The following is a 16,707-nucleotide window of genomic DNA, read 5'->3' as shown; positions in this document are numbered from 1 at the left end:
GATTACCAACTGATCATTTATTTTACCATGAAAGAAGGAGGACTTCAGTTTATGACATGTGGCATGCTTTTGGGTATAGTTTGTGCACTGCAAAGATTATACTGTATTCCATAAATTTAATCATAAATTTTGTTGGCTTTCTACCTTATGTGCTGGAGGACATCCATTAATGAGGAAGCGATAACGTTCGACGAATTCCCTGAAAGTGTGGCGAATAGGGTATCCAGCTCTTCTGATACGAATGGTCTCCATCATGCCGGAGTATCTGAGCTGCCTGCAGCACAACTCACGGTCGAAGAGCTGTAGAATGTAACAGTGAGGAAACGTTTAATAGATATTCATTATTCTTTTAAATTCCCTTAAAGCAGGTTTTGTTAAAGATTCTAAAATCTTTTTGTTTAAAATATAGAAGGCAGGTACTATTGATAAAACATGAACTTTTCTTGGAAATCCTTACAATATTTTCAATCTTACAAGTTTCTGTGAAATTTCTCATAAGTTATAACAGCTTTCCTTACTGCAAAGATAGTTGTAAATAGCTACAAGGTCAATTTTTCTACAGTACTCATCTATAGTAGTTTTTTTATCGTTTCTTTAACATTCTACACAGGTTATAACAACACTAGTTACCATATAATTTATCTCAGTGAATACAAAAGGCAAAATAAATGTCTTTTTTAATTCTATTAACAATACTATTTATATATCAATAAATGCTGATGGAAAATATATTCCTCCCATTACTCCTTACCATTGGTTTTTTAAATTCATTTGGTTTGATGCATCTTATGAAGAAGGGTTGACAAGATGACAAAGTCTTCATCAGCATGTCTAGTGATCTCTTGAACTGGGCAGAGAGGGTTGGAGCTCTTTTCCTGGTTTCTGATCCCATTCCTGATGAAATAAATACAGATGTCACAAAAAATGCAGGTACAGTCAAAGGAAATATAATTTTGCAACTTCATTTTACATGTGAATAAGTGTATTAATTTGAATTCTTTCAGATGTCAAAACTGAAGTTCTTTATGAACCAAAGTTATTATTAAACATGTCAATAAATAAAAAATTTTATTACACCATTGTAAAGCATATCTAAATGATGAGATATCTGAAGAATGTAGAACAATTTAGTTTGTGAAAATAACGAAAAAAGTAATCTCCCCAATAAGGAAAAAGTTTTGAAAATATACATAAAAGTAAACTGACCAATACAGGAAAAGTTTTCCTACCTATATCTTCAATGAAAAGATGCTGGAGGAATTTGTTTGTGGTATTGTGGATCAGCTGCAGTAGATCAGCACTGAAAGTGTCTCTGTTCTTTTCCAAGAAACCTGAAATACATGGAGTTGTACTTTTATAAAACTGAAAAAAATAGTTAAAACAATCCACAAGTGAAATCAGACCAAACGCAAAGTTCTGAAAAGTGAAACAGCATTTTGCAGAAAGGTCTAAAATATGAAGAAGTACCATACAGAACTTTTTGCATATTTTGCATATTACGCAACACCAAACAAATAATGTTTTAACAAGATTTAAGAACATAAAATTTGAACAAGTGAAACTGCATTGTACAAAAGCTTCAAAAAATGAAACTGTACTAATAAATGATGAAAGTGTTAATTATCCAGACAATAAATTTCTCACAAAAAACCCAAAGTGAGATACTTACCTCTAGTATCATAGAAGACAACACCAGCAAAGTGATTGATACCAAACGAGGCATTGAGGTCTGACTTCGGTTTGAGGTACTGTTTATGGCGAGAGTGCTGCTTGTGCAGCTTCTGAAGCATGGTTTGATCTGTGCCCTGCGGATGCAAAGTGGCTGGTTTATCTTGGGGTACTTCTGGGTATGTCATACTTATTAAGGATGAATTAAAAAAAAAAAAAAAAAAGACTTAAGTTTAGAAGACAAAAGGTCTCTCTCTCTCTTCTCTCTAATATATATAACATAAACTATAATATATAATATATAATATAATACAATATATATATACATATATATATACAGTATATACATTATATATACATATACATATATATAAGGGTTTGTGCGTGCGTAAAATCACAACAATTTGAACTTCTGTCACTTTTTACACACACCACTGTTTTTTATTCATAAATATTAATAAACAAATACAGCTTAATATCGAATCCACTACACCAGGGAATAACTTAGACATTTCTCTTGGGTGCAAATTATTCCCAAGTTCCTGTACGGTGAATTTTATATTAGATGATATTTGTGGCTTAAGATTTTTTATAATATTAGTCACTCTCACTTACTAGAGTCAAGACATTAAAAGCACATTCTTACCTTTGGAAACTTGAAGATTTTTTTATAATATTTATTCACTTTCACTTACTAAAGTCAACATATTGAATGCACAGTCTCACCTTTGGAAACTTGGACTCTTCGTCAACAAGAGCCATGATATTGAGCTGCTTGATTGCAATGAGGTCGAGGGTGTCTTGGTTGTCCACAAACTCTATGTGCTGCCAGTTGATGTTCTCTGAATTGTATTCTTCCTGTTCCAGTTTGAAGATGTGCTGAACGAAGAACTGTTGCAGGTTTTCGTTGGCGTAGTTAATGCAGAACTGCTCGAAGCTGTTGGAAAATAAGAGATAGTTATGTGCAAAAGATTACTTTTATTTACTTGAGCTGAACTAAGTGGATGGAAATAATACTGGACCGATGGTCCCTGCTGCTAACTTTTCAGGTCTAGTATGGTCCAGGCTTCTGAAAACCTTGCCTAGGGCTATAATTCAAAATATGAACCTAGGGATAGGAAACTACAAAAGCCAGTAACTCTTAAAAATACTTAACATTTTAAATAGCAATTAATTAATTAATTAATCAGTACAACATAATAAATTCAGCCTAATTTACAAGGAAGTAATTCTTAATTTTGTTACCTTTACTTTCTTTCGAAACTTTTACCTAATGGTTGAATTTTCTGCCAGTTTTACGTTTTGCCCTCTGTAACTTTTACCTACCTCTCCCAAAAGTTTTACCCATTTGCCTTGAACTATTTTACCTATTTACTACTTAATTATCTTACCTTATGCTTTGACATTCTTACCTAAATCCTTAGAAGTTTGAACCTATTTGATGTCCATTTTACCTAGTTTCTTTGCTTCTCCCTACTAGTCATGGAGCACTGATTCATCTACTTCGAAGTTCTTACCTACTTGCTTTGAAGTTCTTACCTATTTGCTTTAAAGTTTTTATCTATTTGCTCTTAAGTTCTTACCTATTAGTTTTGAAGTTCTTACTTATTAGCCTTAAAGTTCTTACCTATTAGTTTTGAAGTTCTTCCCTATTTGCTTGAAAGTTCTTACCTATTTGCTTTGTAAGTTCTTATCTATTAATTTTGAAGTTCTTATCTATTTGCTTTGAAGTTCTTATCTATTTGCTTTGAAGTTCTTACCTATTTGCTTGGAAGTTCTTGACTATTTTCTTGGAAGTTCTTACCTCTTTGCTTTGGAGTTCTTACTTATTTGCTTTGAAGTTCTTACCTATTAGCTTTGAAGTTCTTGTCTATTAGCCTTGAAGTTCTTACCTATCAGCCTCGAAGTTCTTACCTATTAGTTTTGAAGTTCTCGAATCCGAATATATCCAGAACGCCAATGGAAGTCCGGAAAGTGGACTTGGGCTTGAAGATGGCAGCGTTGACTTTGGACACGATCCAGATGAAGAGGCGCCCGTAGATGCCCTTCACGAAGGCGTCCCTCACATCAGTGGCTTGACTGTGGCTTAAGCTGGATACCTTCGGAGCAAAGGAATTACAATTACTTTTTTTTTCAACATATGACAGTGTGTGAATTATAGTTTTTAGTTAATAATTTTTTACAATTATGTTGTATGTGAGACTGGAAGCTGCTGGTAAAAGCTTAGGGGGTTTCGTTGTCTCAAAATATGACAGTGTGTGAATAATACATTTTTTAGTTAATAATTTTACAATTATGCTGTACGAGAGATGAAAGGTTCTGTTTAAAGCTGAGGGAGTTAACAGAGAGATAAAATCTAGGGAACTTGACGACATTACTAATTTTCATGTTCACCTTAGAGCCTGTTTTCCACAATGCCACTTTTCTAAAAAGCCTGAATTCAGTATCAACAAAGAAAGACAAAGCAAAAGAAAACACTGCCGCTAAAGACACCACTAGAGAAAAAGCTGGTACCACATTTAAAGATACCACCGAATGATTAAGAGGCAAAGGCTATTACTGAAGATTCCACTGACCACAGAAAAGGTTAGGACATATGGCACAGTTAAAGGGACCTCTGGTCAAAGGTGGAATACGCATCACAGTAAAGGACAAAGCTTAGAATATAGAGTACATCCCGCAGGTAAAAGTACCCCATGGAGAGAGAGAGAGAGAGAGAGAGAGAGAGAGAGAGTAGAATACAGAGCACATCCCACAGGTAAAAGTAGCCCCCATGGAGAGAGAGAGAGAGAGAGAGAGAGAGAGAGAGAGAGAGAGAGAGAGAGAGAGAGAGAGAGAGAGAGAGAGAGAGGACACAGCAGAATACAGAGCACATCCCACAGGTAAAAGTGCCCCATGGAGAGAGAGAGAGAGAGAGAGAGAGAGAGAGAGAGAGAGAGAAGACACATACCACAGTCTCTCCTTGAGCAAAGAGGGTCCTGGTAGTCAGAGCTTCCTTCAAGGCCCGAGGTTCGACTCCCAAGAACTTCGCCACCCTGACCAGGGAGGTCGTGTCAGGGATCTCAGATGCATCGAGGTTGTCTGTGAACGAGGATGGACTGATTAAGGGAAACATTCTCTGTCACTGTTATGCATACTGCTCAAAGATTTAATAAAAGGATCACTTTTTAGAACTACAATACACGAATTCTTGACAAACACTCAATACATACACTGAAAAATCTGTATTTCAATCGATTTCATACTAAAAGCTGTAAAACTCTATCAATTAACCCTATAAACACCTGCAAAAACAGCTAAAAAAATATTGATTTCTTAACTGACTTACACCTAAAGCAAAGAAACCCCTTACTTCAATAAAACTCTACATTAAATTAACCACATAACACTTGAAAAAATTGAAAAAGCTTCCAATATACCCAATAAATGTTGACCGATTGATTTTATACCAACACGGGGAAGCCCCTTATCCAAAAGGACCCCTTACCAATCACTTTCCCTTTGAACTTGACGTTGCCCATGTGGAGGATGGCTGCAAGGATTTTCAGGATCTCCCAGACCTCGGAGTCGCTGAACATCAGCACCTTCATCGCTGAGCGAATGTCGGCGAATTCCCTGGCGTCGTCTCGACCTTCACAAGTGATGCTTCCACCCTGAAGGAGGCAAAAAAAAAAATGAGAAACGTTACTAAGATTCTCTCCTAGGGTTCTATTTCAACTTGGGGATAGAGAGATGTCAGAAGATTCAGATTCAGGAGTTCATTTGATCAACAGGAACTGAGGCAGAAGGGATGACTAATAATTAGCTTGGTGTTGACACTTTCTCATTCACTTAATGAGATATCAAATCTATTCATATGGAACAAGCACACAGGGGCCACTGACTTGAAATTCAGGCTTTTCAGGAAGAAAGTCTAGTATTATCTAGTTGTCAAGTCTGATATCACAGTTTTTATCTTGTTTTGACTTTTTAATTTACAATATTTATTATTGCTTTCTTACTGATGGAGGATAATGGTAAGAGAAGCAAAAGAGTCCATATCTCATTCACTTTGGAAGAAGAAAGCAGTCTGTCCATTTTTAGGTCACAAAGGATTTAGATATATCAGTCACCATTCGTCTTTAGTGTACAAGTACTGATACATGAGCACTTTTCTGTCATCTATTACTGTCTAAGCACCAAACTTTGCCCCAAGTAGCTAAATCTGCTTGCAAAACTTAGTCAACACAGGTGAATTCAAATTTACAGGAATACAGAAAATATTATTGGTTATTTAGTCCAGACAGCTTGTCAGTAAGCCTTTTTTTCTGTCAGCTGAAGAGGTCAGTGGGTGGGCAATCTATGCCCTCGTCAAGGTAAACCCATAAGAAACCAGATGATGATTAAAACCTCACCCCCGTCAGGTACTTGTACTGGGAGGCATCAGACACCTCCAACTTCTGCTTCTCCTCCCGGGTCAATCCAGCCAGCATGCAGTAGAAGATGTGGTAGTTCCTCTCGTCCTGCCCCTGCGACACGATGCGGGACTTCTCCAGCAGGTACTGCTCGATGGACGCGCCCTCGATGACGCCATCCTTGGTGAAGTGGATGTCGATGTACTTGCCAAAGCGGGAGGAGTTGTCGTTCCGGATGGTCTTCGCATTTCCGAAGGCTGGAAGCAAAGGAAATGTTTAGGTTTTCAGAATCTTTCCAGCATAGCTTGGAAGACACGGACATTTTTGAGTTTCCAGAATCTTTCCAGCATAGCCTGGAAGACATGGACATTTTAAGTTTCTAGAATCTTTCCAGCATAGCTTGGAAGACATGGACATTTTTTTAAGTTTCCAAAATCTTTCCAGCATAGTTTGGAAGACATGGACATTTTCAAGCGTCCAGAATCTTTCCAGCATAGCTTGGAAGGCATGGACATTTTTAAGTTTCCAGAATCTTTCCAGCATAGCTTGGAAGAGACGGACATTTTAAGTTTCCTGAATCTTTCCAGCATAGCCTGGAAGACATGGACCTTTTTAAGTTCCAGAATCTTTCCAGCATAGCTTGGAAGACATGGACATTTTCAAGCTTCCAAAAAGTTTCTACCAAAGGCTAGAAGAAACTGGAAATTTTTAAGTTTCTAGAATCTTTCCAGCATAGCTCGGAAGACATGGACGTTTTTAAGTTTCCAGAATCTTTCTAGCATAGGCTGGAGACATGGAAATTTTTAAGTTTCCAGAATGTTGCCAGCAAAGGCTAGAAGACACAGGAAAACGGAGCTTGGTTTTTAATGTTAAAGTTTCCAGTATGTTTCCTGTAAAACCTGGAAGATACTGGAAAACATGGCTTAGTCTTTATTATACAGGGTTCCAGACTTTCCAGTAATACTGTAGTAAAATACTTTGCCATTAACATTTATGCCTATTTCGAAACCCTGACAAAAAATATATATATATTTAAAGAAACTAATAACTGCTGTACCTTCCAAGATGGGATTGGCCTCTAGAATCTGCTGCTCGATCCAGGAGTGTTTTCCAGAAATGGCAGCCAAGTACTGGAGGATCAGCTTCGTGCTCTCCGTCTTTCCAGCACCGGATTCTCCACTGAAACAAAGAACCAAATTGTAGTTTTTATGTGCAGAGGCCAATGGACCGGGCAGCCCCTTGCTGTTTTCTAGGCCTACTCTAGTTCTGGAAGAAGTCAAAGAAAGAAAGGAAGGAAAGAAAGTGTTTTATAGGCCTATCCTAGTACAGGAAACAAAAGAAATTAAGGAAGGTGTTTTCTAGACCTATTCTAATCCCTGAAGAAAGCGTGGAAAGAAGGAGGAAGGTGTAGGCCTATTCTAGTCCTATAAGAAATCGAAGAAAGGAAAGGTGTTTTCTAGGCCTATTCTAGTCCACGAAGAGATCAAGTAATAAAGAAAGGAAAGAAGGTTGGGTTTTGACCACCCAGGAAGGAGAGAAGATTATGGGAATCAGCAAAATAAAGGCAAGAACAAAATCACAAAGCTTGGTAGCAGAGAGGTGGAAAACGTCGCCTAACCATGAAATCTTTTCCAAAGGCCTTTATTTTCAAGGATGAAGATCTTCAATATCAAAAACCCTCATAAAATTTTAAAGGCGTTCATTTCCTTAATTTTTAAATACCCTTATTTTCAAGTTACGTTTTATAGGATTCAAAAAATATAAAAAAAAATTAATCCAAATGTATTATCATCAAAGATACTGGTTAACAAACAAGCAGATAAGCCCCACCTTTGAGTCACAACGGAATTTTATAAGATAAGACATGAAACTGCATAAAGTGTGAACTAAATACTCCTGACACAACCCTACAACATAAGAAGAATAAGTTGCGTGTTCACTGCATCCTCAGAATAATATAAGGTTAGGTAAGGTCACACAAACTCATCAGATCAGACACAAACTCTCAGACGTACCAAGAATGCTACTGGGTCTACCCCAGATATTCCTACCTTCAGTTTTTTAACCAGACCACTTAGTCAGTTCATTAACCAGACCACTGACCCAGTTCATTAACCAGACCACTGACCCAGTTCGTTAACCAGACCAGTGAGTAAGTTCATTAACCAGACCACTAATTCGATTCATTAACCAGACCACTGACTCAGTTCATTAACCAGAACACTGACTCGGTTCATTAACCAGACCACTGACTCGGTTCATTAACTAGACCAATGAGTTGATTCATTAACCAGCCCACTGAGTCAGTTCATTAACCAGCCTACCGATTCAGTTCATTATGCAGACCACTGACCCGGTTCATTAACAAGACCAATGAGCTGACTCATTAACCAGCCCACTGAGTCAGTTCATTAACCAGCCTACCGATTCAGTTCATTAACCAGACCGCTGACCCGGTTCATTAACAAGACCAATGAGTTGACTCATTAACCAGAACACAGAGTCAGTTCGTTAACCAGCCCACTGAGTCAGTCGTTAACCAGACCAATGAGTTGATTCATTAACCAGCCCACTGAGTCAGTCATTAACCAGACCAATGAGTTCATTCATTAACCAGCCCACTAAGTCAGTCATTAACCAGACCACTGATTCAGTTCATTAACTACCCGACTGAGTCAGTCGTTAACCGGACCAGTGAGTTAGCTGGTTAACCAGACCACTGTCTCGGTTCATTAACCAAACCAATGAGTTGACTCATTAACCAGAACACCGTGTCAGCCCACTGAGTCAGTCGTTAACCAGACCACTGAATTAACTGGTTCACCAGACGACTGGGCCACATTTCAGGACCCTCTGTAGTAGTTAAATCACCAGTGACATCATTAACAGATGTCCCAAACAAAGACATGGGTGGATACGTAAAAAACATAATTTAAGAAGAGAGAGAGAGAGAGAGAGAGAGAGAGAGAGAGAGAGAGAGAGAGAGAGAGAGAGAGAGAGAGAGAGAGAGAGAGAAGTCATGAAACTTGTTTGGAATATTTCCTTAGTTAAGTCAATCCATTTTTTACCTTTCATGAAACCTTTATAAGTTTAAATAAACTGAAAAATAGTTTTACTTAATATTTGCAAATCACGTATTGCTGCCTTTGCAATTAATTTTAGCTCGTCAGATGAATTCATATGAGGAAGCGAAGGACATGGCAACAGGTTTTATTCAGAAAATAAAAGTCTTACGTAATACTAATGCATACAAAAGAGAGCGAATGAATACAAATGAAACAGATCGAAAAATTCTGAAGAAACAAAGAGAAAACACGAAACAGTCGCCATCAAACAGAAACAGACATAGCAAGAAATAGCCTAATTGATAAAAGAATATAAAATACCAAACGAAACAACAGACAAAAAAAAATAATACAGACGAAACAACACCAAATCAAAAACAACCATTAAAAATTGTTTCATTACACAAAGAAATAGACCGAGTGAAGACAAAAGTTGAACGGAGTGAAAAACAACAAGACGACAAGAATGTTGCCGAATCGAACCCACATCGAACTCTCTTTATGCCTGGCCACGACCCCAGCTCGAAAACAGCAGCGAAACAACAAGGGGCATAACACCTTCAGGACCTTGGGGGGAGGGGGAAGGGGGAATGAGGAGGGAGGAAGGGAGGGAGGAAGGGGAGGGGGAGGGGAGCGAGGAGGAAGGGGGAGGGGGAGGAGGAAGGGGAGGGGGAGGAGGAAGGGGGAAGAGGGAGGAAGGAAGAAGGAGGGGAAGGAGGGGAAGGAGGGGAAGGAGGGGAAGGAGGAGGAGGGGAGGAGGAGGAGGGGAAGGGGGGGATGGATGGGGAGGGGAGGGAGAAGAAGAAGGAGGGGAGGGGGGGGGGGGAGGAAGAGGGAGGGGAGGGAAGGGGAGGAGGGAAAAGAAGAAGGAGGGGGGAGGGGGAGGGGAGGGAGGGAGGGAAGGGGAGGGGAGGGATGAAGAGAGAAGTGAGGGGAGGAAGGGGAGGGGGAGGGATGAAGAGGGAGGGGAGGGATGAAGAGGGAGGGGGAGGGATGAAGAGGGAGAGTCGGGAGGAAAAGGGAGGAAGAGGGGAGGAAGGGGAGGGGGAGGGGGGAGGGAGGAGGCGCCAACTGATGGATCATGAGCTTGCATTTGTTAAGAGCCAAATGCCACCTCCTCCTCCACCTCACTCGGATACAGCGAGAGCATAATATGACTTTCCCCCCTTTTTTTCGTATTCCTGTATTTTTGTATTTTGTACCTTTCGCTGACCAAATACAGGGCACTTCTAAGGGGGTCTCTTTGGGTTTCATAATCTTGATTTCATGGTGACACGTGAATTCAAATACAAGGCAAACAGGAGATACTTTTATCATGTTTGGTCATTCGACAAAATAATCATGAGATAAGAGGAGTCCTCGTATGCTGTCTTAATCCGTAGAAAATTTATATCTGTATCTATCTATGTAAGTTTGTGTATATATACATATATACGTATATGTGTCTGTATGTATGTGTGTGTATATATATATATATATATATATATATATATATATATATATATATATATATTATATATATATATATATATATTTCTGACAGGATCAGAACCCAGATTTTTTAATTGAAAGACCTGGGTTCGATCCTGATGTGATTCAGAAATTTATTTCTGTTCCACACGTGATAGTGTGTTGATTATTTCTATATATATATATATATATATATATATATATATATATATATATATATATATATATATATATATATATATATATATATATATATGCGTGTGTGTACGCATTCTCAAGGCTCGCATTCTTACAGAAAAGTCACTTGTGAAAATGAAAAGAGTTTTACTCTTGCATTTTGTAACTGATAGATTCAACTTCAAAAAGACGATTCAATCCACTTCATTCCTTTTATATATACTCAGACAACTGATTCCGTAGTTTACCTTGCATCTTCAGTAGGCACTACAGAGCTATTACCGCAGATGTCAAAGTGCCCAGGCTGAAGTCTGTTTATAAGGAATCGAATGGGTTTAATCTGACTTTCTGGACTGAACTGAACATAGAGTTTAGGCCACAGGCCAAGCACTGGGACCTACGAAGTCATTCAGCGCTGGAAAGCAAATTGAGGATAGGTAGGTCTGAAAGGTGTAACAGGAGGTAAACCTCGCAGTTGCACTATGTTTGTTAAGAGAGGGTGGATAGCGAGATGGAAGAAAGATGATATGAATGGAGGTACAGTAAAGAGGAATGAAAGAGGTTGCAGCTAGGGAACGAAGGGACGCTGCAAAGAACCTTTAGTGATGCCTACAGTGCACCGCATGAGGTGCACTGATGGCGCTAACCCCCTACCGGGCTGGCTCTCTGGAGCTGGAAAGATTCCCTTCGTCACTGACATTTCAAGAAAAAAAAATATTGATGAAAAAACATTTTTTCGCTTTCAACAAGAATGCCCCCGTGGAAAATTGTGGAGATTTTTTTTTTCCGTTTTTGATAATTCTCATTACCTTGAGATCGCTATTTTATCTAATCTTATCTGAACTCAATAAAAAGCTTGTCTGCTCTCTCTCTCTCTCTCTCTCTCTCTCTAACTGCAGTGAATACTAGTAATTTGAAGGGTTTGAGAAATCGCTCATTCCAAGAATTATGTGATTCAAATAATATATATATATATATATATATATATATATATATATATATATATATATATATATATATATATATATATATATATATATACATATATATATTATATATATATATATATATATATATATATATATATATATATATATATATATATATATATATATATATATATATATATATATATAATACGAGTATATATAAATATATATATATATATATTTATATATATTTATATATACATATGTGTATATGTTAGTAATTATTATGCTCCTCTATATGGGTAACCATTCAGTCAGTGTACAGAGCAGAATATACTGATTCACATTACGTATGACTGCGTGCGTACTACATGAGTGCGCATGAGCCTGTGCACTTATGAACATAACTAAACCATGATATATATATATATATATATATATATATATATATATATATATATATATATATATATATATATATATATATATATATATATATATATATATATATATATAAAACTGCTGACATCATGTACCGTACTTTTCAGTACTTGAGATGGAAAGACCAACATTTGAAATATTATGAATCAAAGATGCATTTATGTATAAATTGAGAAAATCAAATTTTACAAAAAAAAAAGTCTTACTTAAAGAGGCAAAAGAGTAGGGTCTAGTGAGTAGGTTTCTCTCTTTCTCTCTCTTCTCTTCCTGCGGTAACCCACAACAGTTAACTGGCAACCAGGTACATAATTAACTTCTTGCTGGTCTACAGAGGTAAACTGAATTTTGAAAGGTGGCCATGCCATTCCTTTCCTCGTCTGGTCACGGGATCGAACGTGGGTCCTTCAGCCGTGAGCCAATTACTTTACTTTTGTATAGAGAGAGAGAGAGAGAGAGAGAGAGAGAGAGAGAGAGAGAGAGAGAGAGAGAGAGAGAGAGAGAGAGATTTTGTTTCAGAATGTTTGTTCATTCACTTTCGAAACATTACAAGGCAAGCCATGACGAGAGAGAGAGAGAGAGAGAGAGAGAGAGAGAGAGAGAGAGAGAGAGAGAGAGAGAGATGCTTCATTACAGAAAGTTTGTTCATTCACTTTCGAAACATTACAAGGCAAGCCATGACTAGAGAGAGAGAGAGAGAGAGAGAGAGAGAGAGAGAGAGAGAGAGAGAGAGAGAGAGAGAGAGAGAGAGATGCTTTATTTCAGAATGTTTGTTCATTCACTTTCGAAACATTACAAGGCGAGCAATGACGAGAGAGAGAGAGAGAGAGAGAGAGAGAGAGAGAGAGAGAGAGAGAGAGAGAGATTTTATTTCAGAATGTTTGTTCATTCAGCCATGACAGGTACGCCCAGGTACAGAAGAGTCTAGTCCTTGAAGTGCAAGGAGAGACACGTCTAGAATTCGTATCGACAAAATATAATATTGAACAGAATAAAAACACGTTTCCGAGGAGCAGGAAAGCACTGACTGGATAGAATAAACAGTTGATAAGCAATCTCTATGATAGAGTGACGAGAGAAACATAAATAGATTTTGCTGATTGACTTACAGAAAGTGGAAGATAAAGGGTTTGTGTTGTTAAGGGAATACAAGATGAACTTCTAACTGAGAGTAATAGGATGAAAAATGAATAATGTTTGTAGAAAGAGGAACCCGTGACGAAGAAATGAGAGAGAGAGAGAGAGAGAGAGAGAGAGAGAGAGAGAGAGAGAGAGAGAGAGAGAGAGAGAATGGGATTCTCCAAAGAACCGTTTTAGAAAAGTGCCGTCATTAAAATAGTAATAACCAATCACATTGCTGTTGGCGATAAGATTCTTGGTCGTGTGTGTGTGTGTGTGAGAGAGAGAGAGAGAGAGAGAGAGAGAGAGAGAGAGAGAGAGAGAGAGAGAGAGAGAGAGAGATGGCAGATGTTAACTGTCATGAGACAAGCAACATAAAACATTTAAAAATGTTTCACGGATATGGGGAGAATGTAAAATTATTTGAGAGAGAGAGAGAGAGAGAGAGAGAGAGAGTAAAAACGTTGTAAGGAGAGAATGACAAAGAAATTTAAAATCAAGGGGCATAAGGGAGAGAGAGAGAGAGAGAGAGAGAGAGAGAGAGAGAGAGAGAGAGAGAGAGAGAGAGAGAGAGAGAGCTGAAAACCCTTCCTACCTGATAACTATACACTGGTCCTGCTTAAACCTCCTCATGTTGTTATAACAGCTGTCTCCGATGGCGAATATGTGGGGCGGGAGTTCACCAATTTTCTTTCCTCTGTACAGCTTGATCTGGTCGACCGTATAGATGGGCAGGATCTGGTACGGGTTCACCGCTACAAGAATGGAACCTGTATATGTCTGGAAGAGAAATACAATACTATATATTTAAGCTGTTGTGCATATATGGTTTTGTGTGAATATAAATGTTTATTTTACAAGTCAGGCTGCAATTTCTAGATGTGAAAATAGACGGCTAGCCAGTGGGGTAGGTAACCCAGTACAGGAAAGGAAATTGAGAAGTTAACGATAAACAATGAAAGATAAATGACAAAGTAAAATCATAAAATAATAAATACACAGTGAAGTGAGACTATATATATATATATATATATATATATATATATATATATATATATATATATATATATATATATATATATATAAATTACCAGAGCACACAAACATATAGTTGAAGTTCATCTTTCTATACTCTACGATCTGACAACACTAACATTTGTGTACCTCAAACTGCAAATCATCTCTCCTTTAGCCCAAGACAAACACCTATTGAAAATACTATTAAAAATTCACCAAAAAAAAAAGCTAAGATGTCTCGTAGACAGACAGACAGACAGCCAAGTATTTAGTGGCGAAATATAAATAAAAAACAAATCTAAACCAGGTCATTCACTACCAGGAAACAAGGTCATTTCTCAGGATGAAAATCTGTGCCATACGATACGACTGCCACGAGAAAAAATAAAGCCATTAAAATGCAATGCACCCATTCTTTATCTCAGTTCCTCTTCCTCCTCGTCTTCCAGAACAATGGACGAGAGGAAAGATAAACGAACGACAGCCAATAGGACGACGCCACGTCACAGGCATGCGAGAGGTAAGGTGAAGGATGGCTGTCATTCTTCTTCTTTTTTTTTTTTTGTGACCTGGCATGACTCTCGTATGCAGGCACCGTTAAACTGGTTATATACATCTGGTGTGCGTGTATGCAGACAGCGTTATGCAGAATTTGCATGCATTGTTGAGGTGTGACTCGTTTTCTTATACGACCATGTAAACATGTATAGAATTTCATTTATATATGTATGTATGTATATACTCATATGTATAAGTGTGTATTTATAATATATATTTATATATATATATATTTTATATATTTATATATATATATATATATATATATATATATATATATATATATATATATATATATATATATATATATATATATATATATATAGAGAGAGAGAGAGAGAGAGAGAGAGAGAGAGAGAGAGAGAGAGAGAGAGAGTCTTTTGGTTTCCACCAATACCCTTAAAAAGAAAAAAAAAGTTATTTAGTGACTTTTATTATATTAAAATATTTCCGCATGGCTTAATTCATACCGAAAGTGAACTCATAACCAAACCAGTTTGTTTGCTAAACTCTTGTAACACGTTTCACTCAAATGAGAGGGAGCTGCTTACAGTGCGCCTTGCGTTCAGTTTCATTGCTTATTGCCTTTAGCCTTTCACCTGTTTTCTTCGATCTCTTCTGTCCAACTGCCTCAACTTTCTTTTACTTTTTATATTTTCGCCTCACTTTCATCGATGAGGGTCGAGAAATGTTTTTCTGTTAAAGTTCTTTTTCCAAGCTTTTTTTTCCATCGCTTCCTTCACCTTCCTCTCTCTCTCTATCTCTCTCTCTCTCTCGTAAAATAAGTGTAATCCTTCGGGCCAGCCCTAGGAGAGCTGTTAATCAGCTCAGTGGTCTGGTAAAACTAAGCTATACTTACTTTTCTATTTTGAAGATAAGAAAAGTTTCACTTAAGAAAATATATACCTAATGACACTCTATCTTACCTTTAATTTAATAAGAAAATTAGCTCCATTTAAACATAATGATATATATATATATATATATATATATATATATATATATATATATATATATATATATATATATATAACCTGATCCCATTATCCTCATATACTAAAAATAATTACAGCTACGTTGCGTAAAGCAAAATCAAAGCCTTCGTGTCCTGTATCCAACAGGTCCGGGGTGACGTAAGGGACCTGAATTCGTTATTGGAAAACGCGATAGACCGGTGGGAATTCTACAAGGATCTCGTCAGTCTTCAACAATGTTCTCCTATTGGTTTTGTTTTGTTTTTTATAAGGTTATTGTACGTGTTTTTTTTTTTTTTCAAAACAGCACGCACCATGACATGTCTTTGTTTACGCGTCCATATGAGTAGGTTTTTGTTGGTTTATCTCCAAGGAATCGTTGTTAAATCTCTAGAATACGGTGATTACAAGTGAAAATGAATATCTGTCCTTTTTCACTTGGGAACGTTCTACTCTATGTTAGTTCGCCATTCAAATTAATGGCCTTTCTAGCTTGTCCCTCACGAATGGGTGACATTTAGTGTAATAATAATAATAATAATAATAATAATAATAATAATAATAAATGTACGTATTCCTTTGGTGACTGGATATCTGAGTTTCATAATCATTAGCTATTAGTAAGCCTGTTGTTGACTCTGGTAGAAATAATAACTTTTTTATTCCATCAACGAAGCTGAACGGAGGTTACGTAACCACCAGGATCTGACTGTTTGTACGTCTGTTTGCTTAATCTAAAAGCTATTTTAAAATTACTCAAGAATTTCAATTGAAACTTTGTACTCCGGTTCGCTACAAGCCACGGAGGGGGTTGATAAGTACTGATGGACCCAATATGGACTCAGAATTCTTTATTTCCTTCAGCTGGCATCAAATAGAATATGGTTCTAATAATTTA

The 16,707-nt window shown here is 37.3% G+C and overlaps 1 protein-coding gene across 5 annotated transcripts in view; it reads right to left on the bottom strand.

The window, feature by feature from the left end:
- ck (myosin-VIIa ck) overlaps positions 1-16,707 on the bottom strand; it is a 182,993-nt gene that overhangs the window by 67,219 nt on the left and 99,067 nt on the right. For all 5 annotated transcript variants that reach the window (XM_067125565.1, XM_067125566.1, XM_067125567.1 and 2 more), the window contains 11 exons: positions 13,856-14,040; positions 7,120-7,241; positions 6,063-6,319; positions 5,156-5,321; positions 4,619-4,749; positions 3,583-3,767; positions 2,395-2,605; positions 1,670-1,805; positions 1,230-1,331; positions 752-894; positions 145-300 (listed from right to left, as the gene is read on the bottom strand). In XM_067125565.1, coding sequence (XP_066981666.1) covers positions 145-300; positions 752-894; positions 1,230-1,331; positions 1,670-1,805; positions 2,395-2,605; positions 3,583-3,767; positions 4,619-4,749; positions 5,156-5,321; positions 6,063-6,319; positions 7,120-7,241; positions 13,856-14,040 — 1,794 coding nt within the window. The remainder of the gene's footprint in view (positions 1-144; positions 301-751; positions 895-1,229; positions 1,332-1,669; positions 1,806-2,394; positions 2,606-3,582; positions 3,768-4,618; positions 4,750-5,155; positions 5,322-6,062; positions 6,320-7,119; positions 7,242-13,855; positions 14,041-16,707) is intronic.

This window comes from Macrobrachium rosenbergii, chromosome 23, assembly GCF_040412425.1.
Source record: "Macrobrachium rosenbergii isolate ZJJX-2024 chromosome 23, ASM4041242v1, whole genome shotgun sequence".
Taxonomy (NCBI): Eukaryota; Metazoa; Arthropoda; class Malacostraca; order Decapoda; family Palaemonidae; genus Macrobrachium; species Macrobrachium rosenbergii.
Note: the sequence above shows the minus strand (reverse complement) of the source record. Positions and strands in the feature narration are given on the sequence as shown.